General features: G+C 54.1%; 9 protein-coding genes across 9 annotated transcripts; 3 read left to right on the forward strand and 6 right to left on the reverse strand.

Moving 5' to 3' along the window:
* Positions 1-2,914: 2,914 nt before the first annotated feature.
* AB675_831 (Transcriptional regulatory protein RCO1) lies at positions 2,915-7,551 on the reverse strand (the record flags this gene model as incomplete). Its single annotated transcript, XM_018148757.1, has 5 exons — positions 2,915-3,195; positions 3,257-5,258; positions 5,436-5,538; positions 5,739-6,180; positions 6,219-7,551. The coding sequence occupies 5 exons, from the start codon at positions 7,549-7,551 to the stop codon at positions 2,915-2,917; spliced, it is 4,161 nt and encodes a 1,386-aa protein (XP_018005831.1).
* Positions 7,552-8,345: 794 nt separating this feature from the next.
* AB675_832 (Curved DNA-binding protein) lies at positions 8,346-9,827 on the reverse strand (the record flags this gene model as incomplete). Its single annotated transcript, XM_018148767.1, has 3 exons — positions 8,346-8,560; positions 8,722-9,720; positions 9,803-9,827. The coding sequence occupies 3 exons, from the start codon at positions 9,825-9,827 to the stop codon at positions 8,346-8,348; spliced, it is 1,239 nt and encodes a 412-aa protein (XP_018005557.1).
* A 1,180-nt stretch (positions 9,828-11,007) lies between these two features.
* Positions 11,008-13,258, reverse strand: AB675_833 (SWI/SNF chromatin-remodeling complex subunit snf5; the record flags this gene model as incomplete). Its single annotated transcript, XM_018148778.1, has 2 exons — positions 11,008-11,289; positions 11,336-13,258. 2 exons carry the CDS (start codon positions 13,256-13,258, stop codon positions 11,008-11,010), a joined length of 2,205 nt encoding a protein of 734 aa, XP_018006006.1.
* Positions 13,259-14,364: 1,106 nt separating this feature from the next.
* Positions 14,365-16,092, forward strand: AB675_834 (uncharacterized protein; the record flags this gene model as incomplete). The annotated part of the gene is made up of 4 exons (XM_018148788.1): positions 14,365-14,674; positions 14,718-15,195; positions 15,242-15,259; positions 15,303-16,092. 4 exons carry the CDS (start codon positions 14,365-14,367, stop codon positions 16,090-16,092), a joined length of 1,596 nt encoding a protein of 531 aa, XP_018005745.1.
* Positions 16,093-16,275: 183 nt separating this feature from the next.
* Positions 16,276-17,169, reverse strand: AB675_835 (uncharacterized protein; the record flags this gene model as incomplete). Its single annotated transcript, XM_018148799.1, has 2 exons — positions 16,276-16,634; positions 16,743-17,169. 2 exons carry the CDS (start codon positions 17,167-17,169, stop codon positions 16,276-16,278), a joined length of 786 nt encoding a protein of 261 aa, XP_018005464.1.
* A 3,377-nt stretch (positions 17,170-20,546) lies between these two features.
* On the forward strand, positions 20,547-21,638 carry AB675_836 (uncharacterized protein; the record flags this gene model as incomplete). Its single annotated transcript, XM_018148810.1, has 2 exons — positions 20,547-21,443; positions 21,540-21,638. 2 exons carry the CDS (start codon positions 20,547-20,549, stop codon positions 21,636-21,638), a joined length of 996 nt encoding a protein of 331 aa, XP_018005930.1.
* Positions 21,639-22,135: 497 nt separating this feature from the next.
* Positions 22,136-23,560, reverse strand: AB675_837 (2-oxoisovalerate dehydrogenase subunit alpha, mitochondrial; the record flags this gene model as incomplete). Its single annotated transcript, XM_018148820.1, has 1 exon — positions 22,136-23,560. One exon carries the CDS (start codon positions 23,558-23,560, stop codon positions 22,136-22,138), a length of 1,425 nt encoding a protein of 474 aa, XP_018005644.1.
* A 323-nt stretch (positions 23,561-23,883) lies between these two features.
* On the forward strand, positions 23,884-24,798 carry AB675_838 (2-methoxy-6-polyprenyl-1,4-benzoquinol methylase, mitochondrial; the record flags this gene model as incomplete). The annotated part of the gene is made up of 1 exon (XM_018148830.1): positions 23,884-24,798. The coding sequence occupies one exon, from the start codon at positions 23,884-23,886 to the stop codon at positions 24,796-24,798; it is 915 nt and encodes a 304-aa protein (XP_018005386.1).
* Positions 24,799-25,065: 267 nt separating this feature from the next.
* Positions 25,066-25,756, reverse strand: AB675_839 (putative oxido; the record flags this gene model as incomplete). Its single annotated transcript, XM_018148841.1, has 2 exons — positions 25,066-25,375; positions 25,452-25,756. The coding sequence occupies 2 exons, from the start codon at positions 25,754-25,756 to the stop codon at positions 25,066-25,068; spliced, it is 615 nt and encodes a 204-aa protein (XP_018005389.1).
* Positions 25,757-25,978: the final 222 nt, after the last annotated feature.

Raw genomic sequence — 25,978 nt, forward strand, 5'->3', positions numbered from 1 at the left:
ACAGGTAAGTGCCCTTTTCAGTATCGCTCGACCGCGAGAACTGCATTATCGATGTATCACAAACGATCCCTTCCCTTTCCCTTGCGTTTGGATGACCACTTCTTACCGCGCCATACACCATGTGCATTCACTGACAAGTCATCTCTCAGTACTCCACTACGGATGTCGGACCCGGAGGAATTCCAACACCACCCCTGACAGTTCTTCCGGCATCGGGCTCTCCGACACCTACTGGAACCGTCGTCAGCTATATTCCGGCCCTTTACATCACTGCCACCGTACCCTACACCGGCTCAGGCATCCTCTCCGGTCCAGTCACAACCACGATTCAGCCTTCTGGCGCCAACACTGTAGGTGTAGTGCAGGTCCAAACGCAGGCCCCGGTCGTGTCATCTTTCGTCGGTTACGATGCCGGTCCACTGGGTGTAGCTATTGTCACGAGCACATCGACGGGCGCCGGTGTGGCACCAACGATCTATGTCAAGACTCCATACTCGTACATTACCCAAACGACGGCTGGCGCAAGTCTGATACCGTACACTTCTACATTCTCTGTCACTCCGCCGGCGACAGTGGGCACTGTCATCATCTACACCAGTACATTGCAGACCACAACCACGACAACGACAACAACGACTACAACGCGCACCACAACCACCACCACCCGCTCAACCTCGTCCATCGCCGCAGTCCCAACGTTCGCCTGCCCGACCAACGGCTACTTCGTCTCCGTTGCGAACAACGTCCCCTCTTTCTTCTCCGTCGATATCGCCACGGGCCAGCGCACCCTCATCAAATCCCCACTCGGCGATGGCACCTCGATCAATGCCATCGGCTACTCCGCAGCGGACAACACCCTGTACGGAGTCGTCAACACCTCGCCCCCACAAATTATCCGCATCGGCTCCGGCGGCCAGATCGTCTATGTCCGCACCCTCCCCGTGCAAAACGGCGCATACAACGTAGGCGACGTCGACGAGGTCGGCAACTTCTGGATCAGCTATGCCGGCACCGCCTGGGTGCAGATCGAGATCAGCTCAATGACAATCCTCGCCTCGGGCACCGCCACTACGCCATACGGCATCTACGACTGGGCGTACGTCCCCGGCGGAGGCAACTTCTTGTATGGCGTTGCCGTCGACTCTTCAGGAAACACATTCCTGTATAAATTCGACAGATCAGCGAAGACTTGGTCCAAGGTTGGCACGGGCTATGGTGCAATCTTGCCGGCGAACGGTGTGGTCGGCGCGGTGTATGCTTCTAATGATGGATTCTTGTATGGGTCAGAGAACAGTGGAGGCAGGATCTACAAGTATAGCTTGAACGGGAACACGGCGGTGTTGATCACGACCGGCCCGACGGCAAGTTCGAATGATGGTGCTCATTGTATCTTGAATGGGGCGGGTATCCCTTAGGCTGAAAAGAGGAGGGGAGGCATTAATTGGTCAGGGGCAAGGCTTGAGAGATGATTTAGATCGAGTTTGTTGCATGCATGGTAGGGACGATCTGGTTGCGCGACGGCCTTGAGGTACAGCACGACCTGACTGACGATAACATATGATCAATGACTTGGACTGGCGACGCTACTTTACGATCCATCCACGACATTCATAGGTACACACGACGCTATTGCCATTCATATAGACTGCTAGGTAATCATTCATTCTATTCTAAGCGTTGAGTATTTCATGCTTCGTTACATGTACAATACATTCGTCTCGGGTGAAAGCAAGACTTCACGAGCCTGTGAATCCATCGCCATGCCTGCCTCGCTAGACACTTCTTGCAACACTGCTGCGTCAGTCGACTTATGACTATAGCACCTGCCTCTGCGGACACTCCCTGTGGCAGGATCGACGAGCTGACGCAGATTGCACCTGCCACGTCGGATACTTTCTACGGCAAATGCTATCGCCCGAGAACATTCGCGCCTACCTCGTTAGACATTCGATAAGGCACGGCAGGGGCGACCCACCGACGACTTTCGTGCCTGCCCCGTCAAACGCCCTCACAGCACGGCAAGAGCGACCGGTCAGCGGCACTCGCGCCTGCCTTTTCGAGCACATTCTGCAACACTGCAGGAGCGGTCGATGGACGCGAGCCTGCCTCTGTATGCGCTTCCTGTGACAGGAGCTATTGTGGGAAAGGCGGGCCGTCGCTCCGTACCCGTGGCTACGAGAGGCGCTGAATGACCCGCAGGCGTCATCTATTCTATGTCAGCGCCCTAGAAGTGAGTAAGGCACCCGAGAAGCAAGGAAAGAAAGCGACTAATCTCATACACATTCATTGTCTAACTGCTGATATGGACTCTTTTCTGAGCTTAGCTCATCTACTGCATCTTTCTTCCTGCATGCATCTGCAAGTCCAAGAAGATGAAAATAATACTCATACACATCCACCCCATACATTCCGCAATCCATGTCCCACCGAACAACGTTCTTGGTAGGCCGAAGCGCTCCCTCTTGCCGAAAGTCAATTCTGTCGCCGTCAGTCCCATTTCCTGGGACAAGTCGCCACCGATGCACCGGTCTGAGATGACCACGCGATGCAGCAACTCGATGAGACACACAGCCAAGCCCAAATGCAGACCCAAGAAATTATAGTGAGGCAGCCGAGCTCAGCTTTGCTCAGTGCGATGATCCCGTCTGGGGAGGGTCCAAGAGCGTAGACATGCGTGGAGTTGCGGACGTTCCCTCTCCGTCGGTCAATAAGGTCGCTGACCGAGCCGGATCGTAGTTGCTAGGCTCGTGGGAAAGTGAGGGCTCGAGGTCAGGACAGCGACGTCGACAAACAAGCCTCGAGATCATTTATGTCATCCTAACTCAAATGGCCACATTACAGGGGCATGCAATCCGTTTCACCACTGCGTCGATTTCGCCTTTTCGTGGCAGATAGTACGATAGATACGCAGCTTCTAGCGTGCCTCCACCGTCGTAGCTGCGGCAGCAGCAATGTTCGCTGCTCGTGTAGCTTCGAGATCTCCATTGGTCTGACTCGTTGGCGGTTCTTTGACATTTCCGTCACTGGGCCGCGGTAGCTTGGTCGCATGTATGGCGACGTTGTTGCTCTGGTTTCCGCCAATGTCGTTATTTGCATTGCCGGAATCCTGTTGAGTGAAACCCGCCGAAGTGTTGGAGAACAGCGCGGGATCAATATCGCGTCCAAAGTCGTCGATCGAATCTGTCGCTCGAATCGCTGCCCCAGAAATGATGATGGTCACGATCGTTTCTCGCGCCATGGACATTGTGGTTGGCACCAAAAGCGATGTCGTTTCGAGCTTGCGGAGCGTTATCGTTGCTCTCGATCGGTCCTTGCAGGCTTGCGCGACGGTTTGGATCTGGGTTTGAAGCAGTGAGACTGGGGTCGATGTTTGACTCAGCCGCAGACAATTGTCGCTGCATGCCGGCTGGATTTGGTGGCGGCGGGCCGTATATTCCAGGCTGCCCAGCTATCGGCGCAGGAGCAAGCGACGGCAGCCCTGATCCTGGAGTTCCGGGAAAGCTACGTCCACCGTAAATGGGGCTCCCAGCTTGGTGTGGCGCGAATGGACTCTTCGTCGGCGAAGCGCTGGGCGGTTGCCAAGGACTGACGTTTGCTTGCAGTGGACCTTGGCCACTGAATTCTGGATGACCTCCAGGCGCGCCCTGCGAAAACGGATATGCGACTTGCTGCCCGGGCTGTGGTGGAGGAGCAGCGCCGTATAAATGTGCACCGTTCTGCATCGGATCGGCAGCGCCGAATTGACCTTGCTGAGGATTTGTCGGCGACATATTCGATACAGCTGGCGGAGCGGGTTGCAGGCTCCGTAGCAAGTTCCGCTCTCGAGTAACATTCCACATCGCCTCTTTCTGCTCTGCTCGGAGAGTCGGTGCGCGGGAGTATTTGTTGTAAGGCAATCTGTTAGGCTTCTCTGGCTTCTGCGGCTTTTCTGGCTTGTCTGCTTTCTCTACTGCTGCTGGCGGCGGTGCCGGCAGAGGCGGAAGGTCGCCTTCTCGACCGTCGAGGATACCCATTCTACGCTCGATTAGAGCCTGGAGGTACTGCAGCTTCTGGCGCTCATCGCGCACTTGAAGTTCCGTGACTTCCCTTGGTGCTTCTGCGATCATTGCATTGGTGAGGTCCGCTAGAGAATCGGCAAATTCAGGTCCACGGTCTGCGCGAGCTAAACCAGTGAGGCTCAACACTGCTTCCTGCTCTGGCAGTGTCTTTCTGCGCAGCTCGGCGTTCGTCTTTGCTGTCTCGACGATGCTCAGCGCATGACTGCCCTTGTAGAACTCAGGCTCTTTGATCGTGATAGTTTGTTGCTCAGGTTCATGCAGAACCACTCCACGAGTAGGCCGATAGTCGCGTTCCACGAATCGAGGCGGCCTTCGTCCATTCGCAGTGTAGGGGAAGGTCTTGTCTTCATACCATGACCGCTTTACTCGATCGATGAAGTCCAACTTGATGGCTTGCTCGGGCAAACGGAAGACCTGGCCGTCCATATCGACCTCACGAAGTTTTGGGATCTCATCGTCAAGCTGAACCTCGATGATACCATTATGTCGGAAACCACGTGGGAAGTCGACATCTCTAGGTTTGGCATTCTTGGGCTTGCGGCGTTTGGGTACGCCACCGAGATCGCCTGGTGCGGCGTCTTGCTGGCTGCTGCTGGTCTGTCGAAGCTCATGCTCGACATGCAGTGGGCATCGCCATGTAGCATTCGCTTTGTCGCCTAGCTTCTTCCGAGGCGGAACCGCAAGAGGTGGGTTGAGGCAATCGAGATGCCATCTCGCTGTGCAGTAGTCGCACGGGATGAGGTCTTTGCCGTTAGCTCCCAGATCGCATCCATTGCAGAAGAGATATTTGCCAGATTTGCTGTCGCGGGGCTCCTTGTAATTCGGCTCCTCAATCGCGCCATACTTGTTCTGCTTGGGCTGCTGACTACGCGTAGGCGGTTGACTGAATTCGGTGTACTCGCCTTCCTCGCCGGTACGCACGCCCTCGAAATACTCGCGTAATTCGAGGGGCAATGCGAAAGCGCGAGGAATGACATGGTCAAGAGTGCCGAGAGCACGGCCGAGGAAAGTCTTGGATTCCTCGGTCGACTTTTTGTGACGAGCTTCGCAGCGCGGGCAATACCACGCGCCCTCAACCTCTTCATCTGGGTTCAGTGGCGGCTCGAGACACGAATGGTGAAAGCTGTTAGTGCAACCATCGCAGCAGAGAAGTGTGCCTTCGCCGCCGCATGAGGCACAGTGCTCATCATTGTCGAGGTTCTGGAATCGGTCAGAATGTGGGTCAGGTGACTTTGACATAGGCGCTCATAGGCGAAGAAAATGAGTGGAATGATGCCCGAACGAGCAGCGGACAGGAGAAGGAAGATATGACACGAGAATGACAGATGTTGATGGATGTAGCTCGGAGAGGAAGGAAAGAAACTAGGGTCGTCTTACCTCTTCGGAAGCGTCCGCGCCACCGCCGAGTTCAGCCAACCTGGCTGGTGGCCCCGCACGCGTAAAGCCTGCTGTGATGCCCCCGTTTTTGGGTTTGTTTGGCCTGTGTAGCATTGATGTCAGCAATTTGTGCAGCAAAGACGATTTCGTTTGCGCTCGAAGAGGTGTGTTGTCGCTTTGGTGAGGCGGCATGGAGAAAGATTGTGTGGATGCCTAATGCGGCTGGCCCAAAATGAAGCTCGAGCCAGGCAGACCATCGAACAATGAAGAACACAATTCATGCAAAGCAGGAGTACCACTTACGACGATATCACGCGTGCTGATTTGCGTGCAGCTTTTGCAGGCGGTCCAGAGTTTCGTAGCGTGATTCTAGGTGTTGCCGATCGTGACAGTAACGCGTTTGGCGGAGGTGGCGGAGGTTCGTATGGAGCAGGCGACGACGACAATGGCGTAAGGGGTTCCGACTCATCGTCGCTCTCCGCAAATTCATCAAAGTCGCGCTTCCTAGCCGCGCCATTCATCAGAGTGGCAGGTTGCCGACCGTCGTCGAGATGCAAGCTGGTCGCTGAATCAGCTTTTCGTCCTATCGGATTGGGATGCAACACAGGAGGCGGCGGCGGTGCCTCTGTCGCATCGAAGTCGCTCTCGTCGTCTTCAGGTTCAGGCACGTGATGACGTTCGTCGACTTCGCGTCGCTCAATGTAGTTGTAATCCTTGAAGCTCTTGGCCTCCGCTTCTGGCGACGCTTTTCAATCTCAGCAGCTTCCCTCTCAGCCTCTTCACGCGCTTGCTGAGACTTTTTGAGCTTCTCTGAGATGGACTTTGATGAAATTTGAGTTGTTTCCGTGTTGGAATCGGGAGGAGGGATGGAGGAATTCTTGTTGACGAGACGTAACCTGGGAGCTGCAGAAGTCGCCTCGCCCGCTTGGCGCCCATCCTGGCTGGCTCCACGCCCGTCAAGTTCGGCATCCTCGTCTTGCGCAACCCCTGCTGAAACATCATTTTCGAGAGATTGCGTCGAAACAGATCTTGCTGATGATAGTGATGAAGACGACGATATTGATGCATCACTGGTTCTTCTTCGCTTTCGATGACTTCTAGTCGATTTTTTGGCGGGAGAGCTGTGATCGGCAGTAGCTTTTGTCCGTCGTTGCGATGCAGGCGTCGACGATTGCAGTCCACTAGTCGCTGCCCGTGTCCTGAACGGCGACGTGAAAGTTGGCCTGCTCGAGCGTACAGGTCGTTCCGATGCAATGCCGTTATCGACTCCAAGAAATGGTTTAGAGGCAGCGCCACCCGAAGCTGCCGTTTGTCGTTGATACTTGTGCAAGCCTTTCTTGATGAGCTTCTTGAAGACATGCAGCTGTTCTGGCGTCGGATTCTTATGGCAAACAGCCTCGAGCACCCTCCATAGGTTACGTTTGTCGTTTCCATTGCGACTGATGTTCTGTAGTCCCGGAACAAGTCCCAAATCGCCGTGCTCCTGGGCGTCCTCGACAGCTTTGCTGACCCAGACTTGCACTCGTTCCTGACGAAGATGGTCTTGTATAGACATCGGCCTTGCATCTGTAGCTTGTTGTGGTGTGCCATTGAAATTCGCTTGAACCGGCGATGGTGTCTCTCCCATCGGATAAGCAGACTGCATCGCGGCCATGTCTTTGTTGGACGGTCTTCCCCGTGGCGGCGTAGTCATCGCCATCTGCTCTATTTCCTCCACAGCAGGCACATCCGCATCCATGGGCGAGCCCGTTTCTGCAGCTTCACTATCCAGCCCCTGTGACATGATCTCGTCGTCTGGCAGTGGCGTGGCTCGATTCGAAGGACGGGTGAAGTTCAACTTCAGGCGCTGGAGAAGCTTCTGCGAGGGCGGGACACCTAGTGGTTGCTGGTGTTCGAGCACACCAACACGCTCGATGCCTTTGTGATCCTTGAAACTCGGCGGCAGGACGCGGACTGGCGGTTCGCGCCATTCGCCATCGTCAGGCTCCTCGTCCTCCGGGATCACATCGTCCGTCATCTCGACATTCTTGTCGCTTGTCTCTGCCGCAGGTTCAGCGTGTACCGCAGGCGAAGACAAGCGACTCGACATTCGAGTCCTCAGGTTTCGTGTCGCCATTGCCTCCACAACCGCGCACTGGCAAGGTGTTAGTAGGACGTTCCGGGACACATGGACGCGATGGCAACCTACATTGCCTCACTCAGAGGTCAATTGGGAGTTGTCGGCCACTGCGACTATGCCCCTTCTTTGTTCCAAGAGAGTGTGAAACTGCGGTGCATTGATAGGTATAGCAGGAGGGAAGCGCTGGCCAAATTGGAGACACCACGCTAAAGGAGCCCGGCGGGTCAAGGGGCAAGGCTGTGAGCTTCCTAGCACCTGGCCTAATCGCTGCTTCGTTTGCCTACCTGTGGTCTGTGGAGGCAGTATTTGTTTGTCAGTCAAGATATTGGAAGAGAGTATCGAATTGTGTTGTAAGCAGTTGGAGGGAAGGATTCCGGATGGCAAAGAAAGAAAGAGTCATGCAGAGGCATCAAGTGACAACCGAAGTTTGACTACATGGATAGCTGAGTAGGCTGCCACTGCTTCACTGCAACTGTATCACAATCAACGACGTCGCTGATGCTTTTGCTTTTTCGGCCGTCGACTATCGATCTGACGATGCGTGTCCAAACAACAGGACCTCATCGGGAGCTCTTGCCACGAACATTCTCAATGCTTTTCGAGGCCTCTCAACGCCGAAACTCTGCTCCCGGGGTGAATCCGATAGGGTCCTCCCAGACGATGGGCGTGTTTGCCTCCGACCATGGCTCGTCTTCTGGTTGACTTGGCCAACTGCGAAAGAGCCGTCCCTTCTCGTCGATTTCGTGCAGGCCACCCAGCGAGTCCCGAATTCTGATAATGTCCGGCGAGTTCTAGTCATCACTATCATCATCTTCACTGTCCTCATCTTCCTTCTTAGCGACCTTCTTCTTCTTTTTCTTATTCTTCTTGGTGCCAGTAGATTTTGACAGAGGTCTCTCAAGGATTTCGAGAATCTCCTTGTCTTCGATTTTCTTGTCGGATTTGATCTTTTCCAGGTCGATGGACGGCGGTGCTGCGAGTCTTGTAATGCCGTTCTTGGTGATAGCTAGGGAAGCAGTCAGCATATGGTCAAAGAACATTGGCCATCAGAAGCGGCATGCTAGCTTTCTTCTTTGGAATGGACTATTGTAAGGCTTCGAGCGAGGTGAACTCATGGAGGTGTACCCTCGCTGAGCATCATTGCTGAGAGAATGGACAACGACTTACCGATCGTAGTGAACAGCCGCGTCACAGCCGAGCCATCAGACTCAGCCGAAGGCTTGTACTCTCGCAGCACACCATTCCGCACGCTCTCAACCACACCGACCTTACCTGCACGTTCATCATCCAGTTGTCTCAAGCTAAAGGGGAAGTTGCCAAACTTCTTCACAATCTCCGACAGTATCTGTCTGCTGGACGGCCGCTTCAGGCCATAGTTGACCTGTGTCCGCCGCAGTAGAGTTGACCGCTTGTCGAGCTCCTTGATCTTGCCAGATCCCAGAGACATGCCAACTTCCACACCCCATATCTCTCCCACCTCGGGTGTACCCTCACCCTTGGTACCGTCGCTGGGTGAAAGGATGATCTTCTTCTTGCCCTCGATCTCATTCCGCTCGAACTGCCAACTTGTGGTGTGTTGCACGACTGCTACACCATATGCTTTTGCGACCTTCTCGATGTATGAGATGATCTGTGATTGCGTGGGAGCTCGAACGGACGTGGCTTTCTTCTTCTCTTCCTCTGTTCCGCTGGCAAGCAGACCAGGTGGGACCATAAGTCGTAGCAGGAGCTCGTTGGCGTAGTGTGTCGCGAGGAGAACATCCGCATTCCGACCTTCGATTTCGGCTTTCTTGTCTTTGGAGGGCACGACGACTGTGTCGCAGACTATGGCGCCGAAGCCATCAATCTGGGCTCCGAGTTGAATCTTGACCAGTTCTCCAGCAGAAATAGTCAAGCCAGCGTCCTCGGCGTCGGAGTGAAGAGGTGTGAATGGCGTGACATGGCTGGAAGGGGAGATTGTGGTTGGCGTTGCGATGCCTTTTGAGATCTTCTTGCCTTTGTAGACCTTAGCAATTTCCTCGTCGAGCAGCTTGTCGCCTTTTTCGCAGAGTTCGACGATTTTGGCGCCGTCGGTGAGCCAGCCGGACACGGACTCGAGGACTTTGTGGGCTATGCCGGCCGCGGTCTTGTACTTGGTGAGCGTGTCAGGGTTCGCAAGCGAGTAGTCTACCCGAAGTTAGACGCTTGTTGCTGGCCAAACTCTTTGGCATCCACCTGCATGGGCTGTGATGCCATGAGTGGGACTTACCTGTTTCTGTGGCAGCCTCCGCCATGTTGACGACGTAAGAGGTGCGTTATATGTCAATAGCTTAGAGCAGAAAAGAGTGACTGCAAAGGGATCTGCTCCTGCCACGAAGGAGAGGAGAAGAATTGCGGTCGTGTGCCCCTCGCGTTCGAAATTGTACTCACGCACATTCGAGTCTCGAGAGAAACTGTGACGTTGCCCCGCACTTTCACCTAAATTTCAATGCTGTCTCATTCTGCCTCAGATCGGATGCGTACCTATGTGTACAACTAGAGGCACAGCGCGGACTATAGCCAGAGTGCGCTCTGATGATTATACGGGGCCCGACTATGAATGTATCAAGGCTAAATTTATCAATAGCATTGCTCTGCCCATAGCCAGCCTTCCGTTAGGCAGTACTGTAGCGGCGTCGATGTCAGGGGCCGCCTCGGCGTCGAGCAATTTACTTTCCAGGCAGATCATCAGCGTCAATGCTGTAAGCATCGACCTGGTGTTCGGCTTTCGCTGTCTCTTCGCGCAATCGCTTTCGACATGCGCGCTGGTCTCGGGCATCTCCTCCCGCTTCGCAGGGGATTCGTCGTCTTCGGTCCTGATCTCAGCATCGATCGTTGGACGGCTTCGACCACGCCGTTTCTGCTCTTACCATCGGCCAACGACGACACCAGGCAGCTGCTGGCAGCGCGCTCTTCGTGCAGCGGCGTCAAGCCGACATGAGGCAGCGGCACGAAGTCCGCCGCGGTGATCATCCAAGCTGTGAGTCTAAACACGTGACGTTTTCTCTAAGTCGAACACCTTCATTCTTGGGCCACAGATACTGTCAATCGTTAGAAACCTGGCCAGGGAGGCCGCTGAGGCCCTGACACTATTGGCCCGACCGAGTCCTTGGTACTGAGACGAATATGGCTTGAGTGTCGTCCGAAAGATTTACATCTCGTGGGCTTTCTGGCCAGGGAGGGCGCTGAGGGTCTGAGCTGTTCTGGTCGAATTGATGATTCTGCGACAAGCCTCACTCGAGTACGAAATGGCCGGCAAAAATCTATAGATTTCTGGCCAGGGAGGTCGCTGAGGATCTGAAATTGTCATGTGGTCGAATCCATGATTTTGGGACGAGCCTCACTTAAGCATCAGATGGCTGGCAATAATTTTCATGGATTTTCTGGCCAGGGCGGGCACTGTGAGCATTTTCACAGAATCTTGCCCTATGACATCTAGCCTTCTTTGGCAATGCGTGCCTCGTAGGCTTCCTTGTGTTTCCTGGTCTTCAAATGACTCGCAAAGCCAATGGCAATGTACACCTTGCCCACACAATCCAGACATCTGATTCGCGGAACGAACTTGTGCGGCCAGTGCCTGTTCTCGTGGTTTGCTGGCTGCAGTTGCTTGGTCTTTGGATCCATCACCGAGTGCCTCATCACACCTTCGAACCGGTCGCGGGGAAACTCCTCGCGCAGGTCTGCCAGGATTTTCTCGACCCAGTCGGGTACCGGCGGCTGCAAGTTGTCAGCGAGCACAAAGTCAGTATGGCGATGTACTTACAATTGGATTCTTCGGTCCAGGCGGCTCAGAAGAGGCATCGATGGCACCATAGAGAGGATCTGGTGCATTCGCTGCAGTCGAAGGGCCGACAGATGGCGTTGTCTTTGGCGACGGAGCTGGTGCTGGACCTCCTGCTAGCTTCAGCGGACTCGGCGCGGCTTTGACGTTTGTGCCGGGCCTTGGACTGCCTGTTGATGCATGTGCTGCCCGCTCCTTGATCCTCTGTTCCCTAAACCAGCTGCGATATCGTTCCTTCGAGATCTTGAGCTTGACAACCAACTTCTCGGGAAGCGACTCGTCGTCACTTTCCTCCTTATAATCCTTCTTACGAGCTGCAGACCGCGACTCGTGCGTGGGCGCGATTGACTCTGGTGTAGCTGACCGAACCGATGCGAATCCGCTCAGATTAGATCTAATGCCTGCCGTGGCAGTAAGGGCTGCATTGCGCATTGTTCCTCTAGTCCGTGCGGTACTTTGCAAGAGGTTGGCTGGAATGGCTGGAGAATCAGGCGCAGAGTCCTCGCTCTCAGAACCGTCAGATTCTTCGAATTCGTCCAGACCGGCTCTCTTCCTGGTTCGACTTGCCTTCGGCATTCGGAAAATGCGACTGTCCTCCATCGTCAGAGCCCCGCCGGGTATGACTGATGATACCACGAGGGATCTGATTGTGCGTTGTCGGTCCTTAAGATCAGGTAGCGCTGGTCCACCTCGCCTGTTGGTCGATCGTTTCTGCCGACGTTGCTCGCGAGATATCGAGAGCTCGGTCCGTTCCAGATCGGCGTCGTTCAACTCATACAGATAAGGTACGTAGTCCTTGGCGAGCTGGTATGGTCGGAAGGTCGTCAGCATCGGCGAGGGAAGGAAGTTCTCGCGCAGGTCAGGATCATCAATTACCCGGCCGTCGAATGCGTAGCCGGTGATTTGAAGCGATTTGGAGAATAGCTGGCACTGCTCGCGGATGCAGTGAGCTATGGCAGTCGTGAACTCGCCAGCTAACGAGTTCTCTTGTGTCATCTGAAGCGCAAATTCCTCAGGTGAATTGGCCGGATTGTTGACTTCCCATTCGAACTGATCGACGAGTGTATTCTGTCCAATCGTGATGTTGAGCTTGACCAGGATTCGCATCTCGTCGTTCTTGTAGGCCGAATATGGGACGTGTGGGTCGAGCGCTTCGTCTTCGGGATACACCTGCGGGCAAAAGTCTGCAATCTGCTCCCGAATGGCGGTCGCAACATAGTTGACCAGTGGGCGGCACTCTGTCACCTTCAGACCAAAGTCCTCCACCAACTTCTCCGAGAAGTAGTCGATATCGGTGATCCGGTCGTGCAAATTCCAGGTGAAGGTGTCGCGCAGCTTGATCTTGCCCCATTCGATGTCTAATCTGATAGGTATCAGCTCTTCTTCCTGTTCCGCCTGTGTTTCCATTTGCTTTCGCGACACTCGTGGTGGCAGTGTTTTCCTTTTGCCGGGCCGCCTGTTTCTAGGATAGATGATAGGATTCGGTAACTTTTCATCGGTTCGTGGATTCCCAAAGCCTTCGTAGCCAACGCCGAAGACGGAAGCTGGGTCATGATCTCGTCGCTGTCGTAAGCTTTGATAGTATTTCCACTCCTGCTGCTTCTGCTGCAGTACCAAAGGTCGCGCATGCTGTTCCGCGAGCAGCGCTTTGTGTAGATACTCGCGCGTCACGTATTCATCAGCTTCGATCCGTTCGAGAGGTGTTTCGCGTTTCCGCTTCCGCGAAGGACTACGACTGCCATTGCGCGACTCCGAAGCGGACGTCTCCCCATTCTGCTTGATGCCGGCAGCGGCCAGCACCTCCTTCGCCTTTTCTTTGGACTCGGCGATGGTATTGGTATTATTGAGTAGTGACTCGGTCTTCTGCGCTTCAGTCGAAGGCGTGTCGTGATCGGAGTTGCTCATATCGATGTCATGTCTATAGAGAGTCTAATATAGGGCCTGCCGACTGTGGGCGCATCGGACGTCAGTATGTTTTCCATATATTTCAGGCGGAGGTATGTGGGAAAGGGAGCGATGTGAGGGTACAGTAGCCATCACAAATCTGCCAGCAAGAATGACGACAACTATCAAATTCACACAATAGACACGTACCTGATGCGCCTCGGCTGTTTGAATGCAAATTTGGATACCAAATGATCGATGTACCGCGTTCTGGATGGACGGAGGTGAACCGTGTAAGGTCCTGTGAGGCGTCTCACTCGGACCTGGAATCAACTGACTCGCGCTAAACCCTGTTCGACACCAGCTCCACTGCACCTGCCGGCTGGGACCTTCCGTTACCTCGCCTGCAGGCACGACTTCCCCTACAAGTCGAAATCCTCTTGACTGTAATGCGACGACTTCTGAGTCTCGATCATTCGTACCGACATACCTGATAGTGCATGCCTTCTGTTGAACGCGCTTGAACAATGATCACTGCGACGGACGCGTGCCGTCGGCTGATGATGACCTTCAACGAATCGGAGTCGCGGCGCCATCTGACAGAGCAGCATGCATCGTGCGTCCAGACCTAATGATTCTCAGCTACAATGTTGGTGGCGTACACATCGCGACATGCATTTATGGTAAGAAGCTTGCAATCTGAAGCTGCCAAGCATCTTCCGCCGTCCTGGCGGTTGTGCGTCGATCAGGGACCCTGGAGCGGCGGGGTTTTCGCGGGTTCTCATCACGAGAAGCGATTATATGACCCTCCCGTATATCTGTCTATAAATCACTGATAAGCATCCAGCATTGTCCCATTTCAATTTCTTGTTCCATGGCCCAACAGCCAAGGCTAGCCTCATAACGGCGACCAGTCATGCGTGTTATGCGAGACTTAGTCAGCCGCCGACTACCAGTAGTGCCCGAACCAAGCAGCCGAGCACTTCGAGACCTCACAATCTCACAGATCTAGATCATCAGATCTCTGCAGCACACCTACTTCCTAGATCGACTACTGCTATTATCAGGTTCAGTACTTTGCGGATCATGCCACTTGCCACTAGCCGTGGTTACACCCACAGGGCGCTATGCTCAGTCTGAGATTCGTCGATGCTCACCCGGATACCAACCGAAACCGCCGAGTTCGGGAACTTGAAGATTCCGCAAACCGACGACACGCTTCCATAGTCGCTCACAAGCGCAAGCACAAGTCACGGAAACAAAGCCACGACGCAATAACGGAAGTTGGCTCACCTGGAGAAGACCAGGGAGTGGTCGCGCAAAAGTCTTTCAACCTTGCCGCTCCCCGAGAAGTGTCGCCTGGGAGTGGAATTGACCCTTTTGCAACGTGTGGCTATAGCACATTACCAGCGGCTATCCTCGAAGCGCAAAACTACAGTGAGTTACGTCTTGAGCGATGAGCTCGCGCTGAGTTTGATAGGTCTCGAGGGCCAAATCTATACCATACATCGAGTCAACAAACGCAATGAGGTCGCTGAGTGGAACCTCAATGTCGCCAACATCAAGCGGTTGTCCGTTCAACAGTCATTCCTTTTCCACTCCTACGCTGTTGTAGGCGCTTCCTACATGATGGCAAACTCCGACAGTACTGTCCTACAGGCTACCGCTCGTCAAATTTGGCTCGAGCAGCAGAAACTATACATCGAAGCAATGCAGCAAGCGCTACAGCTTTATGCGGGAATCCCATCAGATGAGCAATGTCTTGCAGCACTGACAATCTGTCTGATCATTGGTTCGGTCAACGAAGAGGTCGAATCCATTCACCCAAAGGGCCCTTTTGCCTACATAGACACATCATACTTTAATAGCGGAGTGACTGTTGACCCGCGACTTCACAAATACTGGAAGTCTCTAATTGACAGAAAAGGTGGAATTCCGGAGATCAAGAACCCAGTTATGTACGTCGTCCCCCTCCCTCCTCTAGAGAGTGACTGACTTTGGTAGCCGTCAATGTCATGAGAGGTAAGTGAAGCAAAGCTGAGTCTATGCCTTCTGACACTACTAGCTTCGACATTTACAGTGCAAGCAAGAATGACTCGCATCCGACTTGGAACCGAGTCGTACCTCATTGGAATGCTGTCGACTCGCCACCTGTCGAAAGCTACGCCGTGATACTCAATCTGGAGTCTCGTCGGGATGCCACAAATGCTCGACCTGCCAGCTACGATATGTTCTACTACTATCGCACCGCCGCCGAGATAGTCGCCTTAATGGACACAACAGCCGATCTTTTTGACCTCGGCCCTCCGAAACTCGACGTACATTGCGGATTCTTGAGCTTCCCGAGGCTCGATGAGATTCCAGACCCAGACCGCGCGGACGTGCTTTTATGTATCTGCCGATCCGCCGCGCTCATTTTCGACGATATGGTACTGTATCCATTGCCGTACCACAGCGGGCAGATGCCACGGAATGCCACCCAACTCCACGATGGCATTTCCCGGCTCCGTCCCTTCTGGGATGTCTACGACAAGGAGGCCAGCCTCTACAAGTTCAAGGACTTCCTAATTTGGGCATGCACGCTCGGCGCCATTGCCGCTACGAGAATGGAACAAATGCGTCGCTTCTTCCTCGGCCGCCTGGCCTACCTCTCAAACGCAATTACAGACTGGGAGACTTTCAACAATTTGCTATCACGTTTTCTGTGGTACAAGCCCGTTTGTGAGCCGCCTGCTCACGAGGTGTGGAATGAGTTGCAGAGACGAACATTGCCGCGACCTGACATTAATACTCCTCTGCCGCTGAAGGAGAAGAATCTGCAGCAGAAGCGGGGAATGGCTGGTATAGCCAACTAATCACGAATTTCCTTCAAACTTCTGGATTTTCAGGTACTGATCTTACAAACGAAAAAAGACCCTCAACGCCTCGCCGTTCGCTAAAGACTATCTCCGCCGGCCAACAGAGTACGCCTGGTTGAACAAATCGCCCAATGGAAGGTGCCTGCATATCCACCTTTAATGATTGTGTGCTCGTCATCATCAGAGACCCTTGATGGGAATGCCAAGGTTGACGTTGACGTTATTGCAGTTCAAGATGTTGAGGAAGAACAAGTTGCCGCACCTCATACCGTTGACCTGTTCTCCGTTGTGGCCGCTTGAACCTTTGCCACCGCCCAGGAGGCCTCCGAGCAAGCCGCCAACGGTGCCAGTGATCGAGATGTCGTTGCAGTTGCCGACATTTGCCCAGAAGAGATCGCCACAGACACTACCGCTGCATTGATCCCCATCCCTGGGAGGCGCGGGTGCAGGAGGGCCATCCTTAGGAGGAGTGGACATGGGTGGATCATCCTTGGGAGGCTCCTCATCTGGGCAATCATCCTCGGGAGGAGACGGTGGGTCTACTTTCGCGTTAGCACTTGTCTGCAACGTTTGCTAAAGCAGTGGGCGACATCGGTCAATGTACGTCGACCAGGACTGTCCTGCTGAAGCCTGATCGAGGCACTAACCTGTGTGGCCCGTGGTTCGCTTCTCCTTGCCGACAGTGATTGAGTTACAATTTCCAATGTTAAGCCAGAACAGGTCGCCACACCTGACACCTGTGGCAGGTCCGTCCTTCGCGGGCGTGGTGCCACCAATGAGGGTTCCTAGATTGATGTCGACATTGTTGCAGTTCAACGCGTTGCCGATGAACAGGTTGCCGCACGTGTAACCTGTGCAAGGTTCATTCTCTGGCGGTGGGCCAGATGGGGGATGCTCGCCCCAAGTTGGTGTTGGTTTAGTGGGTGGTTCTCCCCAAGTTGGAGTTGGTGTCGGGTGGCCCCAAGTCGGTGTTGGTGTCTTTGATGGGCAGCTCTTGCCACCATTGCGTTTGACGACGGGTGTGGCAAAGACGCCACTGACAGCAGTCAGTGTCAGGACGGCTGAGGAACGCATGTTGGCGTAGGAGCTGAAGCGGATGGGGTCGACTGAAGTGCTGTTCTTCTCTTACTGTTCGGACTGCTGGAGTGCTGAGACTGGAGGAAGAAAGGAACGACTGTCAGCCTGCTTCAGAGTCCATACTTATACTTTTCGACCTCCACCTGGGATGTTCTCAAACCTCTCTCAGACGACCTCCTATGCTTCGGCCATCACGAGCTCTGCAACTGCATGACGTTGGTCACCATCCCTTCTTAGACTTCTGGACATGTGCAACAGGCTATGAAGCAAGCCCGAAAGAGCTCGGTGGACGACGATCACAACAAGTGCTACTGCCATCTTCCTTGCAGCAACACAGATATCCACTGAGATCCCGTTCAACAGGAACACCGGGGGCTTGTTCCGGCACGCTGGATGTGAGACAGCTGCCTGGGAAACGACTTCGACCGCGTCGATCGCATCAAGCTCTGGCAGAGTCAGTGGCGATCTTAACCCTTGAGCCACTACCATCTGCCAGGAGTATGAACATCTCCCGCCGGGTACCTGACAATCTTGAAGTGGATCTGGCGATCTCAGCATCCTGCCCGTCGGTCCCTGAAGATCGCAAACCTCTTCAGCTGCGGTAAACATCAGCCATCATATCTCTCCCTCTCAAAGCGATATCTCGAACGACGATCTGTGTAGGATTGCACCCTTCAAATCCGAAATTCAGAGCAAGCACGAACCACCAAATGCCCCGGAAGCCAAGCAAGCCGTCCAACCTGGGGTCAAGATCTACAGTCCGAGCTTCAACACGAGCGCAATGTACCATCGGCATTTGGTGTTCCCTGCCTGCGCACAGATTATTGTCGGGAAAATGCCAGACGCACGGAGTATGTGTCGATCATTGAACAAAGCTTGGCATTTAATTTTCCTGGTGGCTTGCGCCTCATATCACTTTCAACATTCCCCTTCGCATGATAACGTCCTCATCCGTCGCACGCTCGTGTCCGAAAAGAGAGGGGTCTGCCACAACAGGACACGTATACACAGTATGATGAAGGTGGCTGCAATAGGCTGTAGGGACTCGTCGCCCAAGGACCCAACGCACGTCCAAATCAGCTTCAACTTACTTCCGATCTCTGCTCCTTCCGCGCACGTCAAAGACCGCCACTGCCGCCACCAACTTCTGGGCGACGCTGAGCTCGGAGTCACACTCCATCTGCCAGTTCGGATGCCACTGCGACGACAGTGCGTGAGGCGTCAGCCTTTGACGTTGTATGAGGCTGTCACAGTCGCCGAGAGAAGGGCTTGCCAGGCCATGCGCGATTCTGACAGAAGAGCCCGCATCTTAGCAGTTCGCGCGAAACCAGCCCGAGCACTATTCGTCGAAGGTGAACGTTCACCTTGGCCAGGCTTGTGCAGCTCACACAGATGTTACGACGGTGCAGCTATGTCGGGCTTCCGCGGTAACAAGGCACCAGAGCTTAGCGATTTCTGCACTTCTCGGGATGGCGCAGAAATATCCTCAACCTGGAGCAGACGAAGTTTCGACAGCTGTCGAGAGGTTCAGCAACTTAGATAATCTAAACGTGTCATCCGGTTTGCCAAGTGTCCCGAATACAGTTGTTCGTGATCGAATGAGTGAATCCACCTTCCATATGACAAGAGTTCGATGTGCGTCGACCATTCTGGCGAGGTTGAGTTTGTCAACCGGAGTCGAAATCATGCATGCAGAGGAGTCACTCTCGGTGCAGGATATTCGCGACGGTGCGGAATGCGTCTGTTCAACCTTATACCGCTGAAGCTGTGGAGAGCGCCTTCAACGCAGAATTGGGTATTCATGCCAATCGCTCTGAAGAGATGCTTGCGAGCCTCTGAGTCTGGACATGGCTGCAAACGACCATCACCAGGCATCATGCTATAAGTGTCCCTATCAGATCCAGCAGCAGGCCTCATCTTCCATACCATAACTCAACCTACCTGAACATCCAAGTGCCAAACCCACAGATTACCTGAACACCCGCCCCATATACGACAAGCAATCCCTATTTCACCTTCCAGTCAAGCCGAAACGACAAACAACCATGGACCCGTGCATCCGCGATTGCAGAACCACCAACTGTGGCGGAAGGGGCTACGACGGAAGCCTACGTGGTACCTGCCGTTGGGTTATACGGGACGGTATCCCCCAACAGCGCCGGCCAAACAGTCGACCTGTAATTCCAATGGGAAGAAGAGAGACGTCCGTCGAAAGGATCGCTCGGGTTGCTCACACGGGGAGATGGCCTCTAGAGAGCTGGTGGATGTGATTGTTGCTGTATGCAGTTCACTGGCTAGGTAGTCAGGGCATGCCAGAGCGGCGGATACTAGGTACTTGTGTTGGGACGACTGTGAGGATTACTGTCGAAGAAACGCAGCAGTGCTCGAGCTCCATGTTCGGGTACGGCGTTGTGACTTGACCTACCAAGGACCAAAGTTGCCTGGACGAACAGATAGCTTACAGCTGATGCGAGCACATAGCGAGCTCTCGTTCAACACGTTATGCACCGCACGCCCGCGTTTCAAGATCCCAAGTCTTGATGTGCGGTCACTCCCTGCCAGCTAGAATAGAAAGAGGCACACGCCCAAGAACAGCCTCCTGTAACGAATCCTGCATAGCCATTGGACTGTCCGACATGATTTGGAAGCGAGTCATTGCCAGTGCTGGCTGAGTACTAAGTAGGTAGTGTGGGAAGTATTCGAGCCTAGAGACAGGAGCTTCGACGTTGCAGTGGAGCAGAAGGCAATTCTTGGCACCTGCCAAGTGTTCACGACGGATTCGATTCTCGACCTCTACGACTTGCATATTAGCCTCCGAGAAAGCGCATGTGCAGGTAGGTGAAGATGGGAGACTATCCACGAGGCTATCTGGCTCGTCATCATGAGGGAGGTGCGAGTGACGCCTTGGCGTCACCTGAGTCAGACCTTGCACCGAGATGAAATGGTCGCTATGGCGACAATGACTGCGAAGTGATCGTTTGCATTGAATTCGATTGGAGTGGGCGGGGTTGCTGAAGTGAATCGGAGTCACATTCGAGGCTCTTTACAGACCTTTCCGTTGCTCAAAAGATTCGTCGAATTTTCATATTGCTGGTCTCACATCCTCCTGCTAGGTTGACCACAAGGGTTCCTGGCGGCCTCTGAAAAGGTGCGTATTGCATTGAATCGGATGTCGTTACCTCGAGGCTTAGCACAGCAGCTAATCTTTCCAGCCACAGAAAGCCTTCAGCCCCAAGGCATTACGATAAGAGAGGAGCGTAACGAATATGCGTTTTGCATGCTAAGCATACGCCGCCGCCGAGATGGGTCTCTGTACGGAGGATGGCAATTGCGCGACGTTGTCTCTGCGACAGCGATGCGCGTGCTGCATGGCAATGGCAGGAATGGATGCGCATGAGGCACTCCTTGAGCGAAGATCTCACATCGGATTCGACAAAGTGTTGTACAACGGAGAGAGAGGCAGATTGATGCGCGCAATGCGGCCCGACGAGCGCAAGATCTTGAAAGCAGCAGAGCATGCCACCGCGCAGGCGAATCTCAACCTCAACAATCAGTCGACGATCACGAAAACTGGTGCGAAGCCAACGTTTCTAGCACTTCCCGTCGAGGTTCGATGGCTGATTTACAACCACCTATCCGGCTGTCAACGCAAAATTAACCTTTTCAGCACGAAGAGATCACCCTTCTTCAGATCATGGGTATCAAGGTTCCCAGATCTGAGCCTAGTCTGCCAGCAACTCAAAGCTGAAGTCGACCGACATTTCCTCGAAACTCAGACGTATGCCTTCCAAAACGTTCCGGCAGTGAAGAGATGGTGCAACAAGGATCAAGTCAAGGTCTCAACCATGCGACATGTCGAGTTTTGCTTCAATACTCCAATGCTGCTCATGAATGTCACTTCCACGCGCGAGGGCTTCAAGAATTTGAAAGAACTTACAATCCGGAGGACTTGGACCTGGAAGTCTGATCTTACCTGCACCGACCGCGAGTCCGAGGATCATGTGCGCCAATCGTATTTGCCTCATCTTCGGGAGGATGCTGGATGGTTCCAAAGTCAGGGCGACATAAGCAACAACATGCTTCTGGTGTGGCGCCAGCCGGAGATTGTTCTTCATTGCCTTCCTCAATTTCAAACTGGAGTCATAGAGTGGGCGCCCACCCCAGAAGAATGGCGCAATGGCATCTACTCAGTTCGGTTTCGAGTTCACGACTTCAAGCCGTCTCACCATGCACAGTTGGATACTAAGCGATGGAAGCCAATCGATCTCACTGTAAGTTACCCTTCGAGCATTCCATCTTGCCAGCCTGTCCGGGCATGTACTGGGCGTTTCCGGTCGATGCGTGTCCTTGGCTGGGGCCGGCACTAGAGGTCTAGAACTATCTCTGAGATCACGTTCATGATTTTGAGCCGATCTTCACCCGAGCGCCAGTCAGTAGGAAAGTTCTTCCGCGAAGTTCCTGGCTAGGGAGGGCGCTGTGAGAATCCGACATAAGTATGCTGCGATAGGAGAAACGCCCAGTATTTGCCCGCACGACTTGCTTGCTCTGTCAGACTGGACTCCTTAGACTAATCCTAGATGTCCAGATCTGTACCCGCAACCTTGATGCAGCCTTGTCATATATCTGCAGTACTCACAGAAAAGGTTCTCTAGTCCGGGGGAGAATTCCTCTGTGGGAATCTCGCATGGTGAACAAGGACGATAGCTATAAGGGTTTCGTGGACTTCGTTCGTATTTGCCTAGGACGCGGAGATTTCGGCATCGAAAACTATGTCGATTAGTACCTACAAGATGAAAGGTTCGATCGGACAGGGACAGCAGAGCGCACGACGTGGACTGACACAAGCGCGATGTGGACAATCGGCTGTGTCGGTCGTCAAAGGTTGCAGTGAAGCAACTCTTGTATGGTTTCTATCCAGGCTCACACACATATTCGCTTTCGGCAACCGGGTCCTCCTGGGAACTCACTTCGCCTCAATATTCAGCGTCTCCAGCCCACCCTCAAAACTCTTCACATCATACTCCCCCGGATACTTCTCAACCACCCTCTTCAGCTCCCTCATTTGCGCCTTTGCCTCCGGCGTGATCTCTTCATACACGTCCTCAAACATCGCTCTGATAGGCGGCTTCTTCAACTTCTCCGCCGCCGCAAACTCCCTCAACACCTCTTTCCTAATACTCGCCCGTGCCTCTTTCTCCATATCCTCATTCCAAATCCCCTTATTCTCCATCCACTTCCGCAGACGCGTGATAGGGTTGTCCCGTCTCTTCCATTCTTCCACCTCCCTCTTGGCGCGGTACGCAAAGCTATCGTCTGAGGTAGAATGATGACTGACTCGATAGCTCATCGCCTCAATCAGAATCGGCTTACAGTCGCCTTCCAGCGCCTTCTTTCTTGCCTCGATCATGACTTCTCTTACAGCAAAAATATCATTCCCATCCACACGAATCGTGTCAATCCCATAACCCAACCCACGACTCGCGATTCCATCGCCCTTATACTGCTCGATACTAGCCGTTGAAATAGCAAAGCCATTGTTGCGGCACACGAATACCACAGGACAGGACTTCGTGGCAGCGATGTTGAGCGCGGCGTGGAAGTCGCCTTCTGACGCGGCGCCTTCGCCGAAATAGCATGCCACGATGCGTTTCTTGACGTTCGGGTTGATCAGGCTCTGCATTTTGAGAGCGTAGGCTGCGCCGGAAGCTTGCGGGATTTGTGTTGCGAGCGGGCTTGAGACGGTGTGCACATTCAGCTTCCCGCTGCCGTAGTGCACTGGCATGTTCCGGCCCTTGCCGTGGTCGTCCTTGTTGGCGAAGAGTTGGTTCATCATTTCCGTCAGGGTGAAGCCGCGTTGTACGAGGACGCCTTGCTCGCGGTATTGGAGGAAGCATACATCCTCGGAGTCTAATGCCGAAGCTGTGCCCACGGCGATTCCCTCCTCGCCGGCCGACACCATATAGAAGGACGTGCGGCCTTGGCGTTGGGCGTCGAACATGATCAGGTCCATGATGCTGACGGTCAGCATGTTGCGGTACCAGGTCGTGACTTCTTCGTCGGAGACAGGGGTGAGTTCGCGGGAGGTGTCGACGACGTTGCCGTCGGCGTCCATGTAGCGGTAGGTGGGCATGGCGAGTTCCTGGGCAGGGTTTTGGAAGGCCATGGCGGTGGTGAATTTGCTGTTGACGGCGCCGGGGAAGTTGACGGAGTCGGCGTTGACTTTTTGAGCTGGGCCGGGGGTGTAGGATGGGGTGTTGGACTCATGTCTGCGTTGGTCTAGGCTGGGTGATCGTGTGTACATGGGTGTTGGTGTAGCTTTACATGCTGGGAGAGGAGTGCCCTTGGCAAGTCGCCGCGAGGCTCCTCGGGCTATAGATCGGCTGAGCATCGCGCCTGTATATGTTATATGTTATACGGTCATCGTTCTGCTACCATGACCAATTTTCTTGACTGCCGCCGCCGCCGCTGCTGTCGCACTGTCAACGTATGCAGCATGAAGTGAGGTCAAACGGTGAGAAGTCGTCCAAATTCTTTTGAAGGGAGCTGGAGCGGAAAGCATCGCTTCCCCGCGGAAAGCTGGTTTCTCCAACAGGGAGACGCGGTCATCCGGAGTAAGATCAAAAAAGTTGTTGACGCGAGACGAGTGCTTCCATCATCGGAAGGCAGCGGCTTCGACATCGAGATACTCCTTGTATCTCCTCAGACGTTGCGATGTTGTCGACAACGCGCTTGGGAGTCACGAGAGCGCTTCGTGGGCAGTTCGGCCGCAGTCATGCAGCTCGATCTTTTGCTCAAAGCGCATATCAGTGTCAAGGCCTCAATGAGGGCCAGCAGCATGATCGCACGACTCACTTCGGCTTCGAGACTGTCGCGGAGGCCGAGAAGGAGGGGCGAGTTCGAGACGTCTTCTCCTCCGTCGCGGCGTCCTACGACCGAATGAACGACCTCATGTCCCTGGGCATACATCGCCTTTGGAAAGGCAACTTCGTTCGCTCGCTCAACCCCGGTCGAGCCGACAGCGAGAAGGGTTGGAACATCCTCGACATCGCTGGCGGCACTGGCGACATTGCCTTCCGCATGCTAGACCACGCGACGAACATCAATCAAGACATGAATACAAGAGTCACGATATCTGATATCAATCCCGACATGCTCGAGGAAGGCCGCAAGAGATCCTTGCAGACGCCCTACGGCAACACAGATCGCCTGAGCTTCCTACAGGGTAATGCTGAGTCGCTGCCCACAGTCGAGTCAAATTCAGTCGATCTCTATACTGTCGCCTTTGGCATCCGTAACTTCACCGACAAAGACGCTGCTCTACGAGAAGCGTTCCGTGTGCTCAAGCCTGGCGGTGTCTTCGCGTGCTTGGAGTTCAGTCATGTCAACAGCGCGGTCTTCAATGCAGTCTACAAGAGATGGAGCTTCGGAGCGATACCACTGATCGGACAGCTGGTCGCGGGTGACCGGGACAGCTATCAGTACCTGGTTGAAAGCATCGAGCAGTTCCCAACGCAGGAAGCATTCAAGGACATGATACAGAATGCTGGATTTTTGACGCCTGGCCAAGGCTACGAGAACTTGAGCATGGGCATTGCCAGCATTCACAAGGGTGTGAAGCCTGTCTGAACGTGGACTTCACGACGGCCATTCGATTCTTCCGGCAGCGAGCCCACCATCAATCAATATGTCGATTCCAGTCGTGTACGACGATGCATCGCTCAGGAGGTACACGAACGCACCCGTCAGATCGTTGCGGTTGCCGATCCGTCTCAAGGGGGCAGCCTTCTGCATGATATCAACGAGGTGAGGCAGCTCCGCCCTGAGCCTGCGTGTCATATCGCTCTCGGTGTATCTGCAGCGATTAGCTCCAGTCCACCCACCGAAGCGCGCCACTCACCCAGGGGAGACGGTGTTGCATCGAATGCCATGCGGCGCCAGCTCGACACTCAATGCCTTGCTCATCATGTTGACTGCGCCCTTCGTGCCGCAGTAGAAGCTCAGTCGATGACCTGGAGTGGGCACCGTTGCACAGACCGAACCGACCATTACGATGCTACCACCTTTGCCTTGCTGGATCATGTGTCGTGTGGCACATTGCGCTGCCATGAACGTCCCCTCAACGTTGATCTGGTTCAGACGTCGTATGTCTTCTGGGGTTTGATCTAGGAATGGCTTGTCCAGGGAGATGCCAGCTGCTGTAATGCTGTCTCGCGAGTCAATGATAAGTGTGGCAATGGGTACGCGTCTTGCCCGTGTCAGGGTGCGCTCTGCAGACATACCATCCATCAATCCCGCCAAACTCTTTCGCAGTCTGCTCGAATGCACTAGCCAAGCTCTCCTGCTTAGTCACGTCTGTATTGATGTACAGGCTCTTGACGCCGAATTCGCTCGAGAGCTGCTCAAAGTCTCCAACGGGCTCGGCAAGCACGTCGAGAACGGACACATTTCCACCCATTTCAGCAATCGCTCGAGTAGCGGCATAGCCGATTCCTCGCCCACCTCCCGTCACGACGAAGTTCTTGCCGCGCAGCGAGAGTGATGGGACCAGTGGTCGGAGATCACCATCGGCGAGCTTGGTAGACATGGACGCGTGTCTTGGCGTGCAGGTTGGCTTTCTCGATGTCGTGGACAGGACTGTTCGTACGCGAGACAGTGCTTTTGTGGCGTTGATGACGGCGTCAGCAAGGTCTAGAGACGATTTGCCTGAGATGGTGGTAGCTTCTCGAAATGGTGTTGTTCCTGTGGTTGCCTTTCTCCCCGCAAAAGGCAACAAGTATCGACCCCGCATCATAATTTTTCAAGCATC

This window comes from Cyphellophora attinorum, assembly GCF_001299255.1.
Source record: "Cyphellophora attinorum strain CBS 131958 chromosome Unknown Contig1, whole genome shotgun sequence".
In the NCBI taxonomy this organism is placed as follows: domain Eukaryota; kingdom Fungi; phylum Ascomycota; class Eurotiomycetes; order Chaetothyriales; family Cyphellophoraceae; genus Cyphellophora; species Cyphellophora attinorum.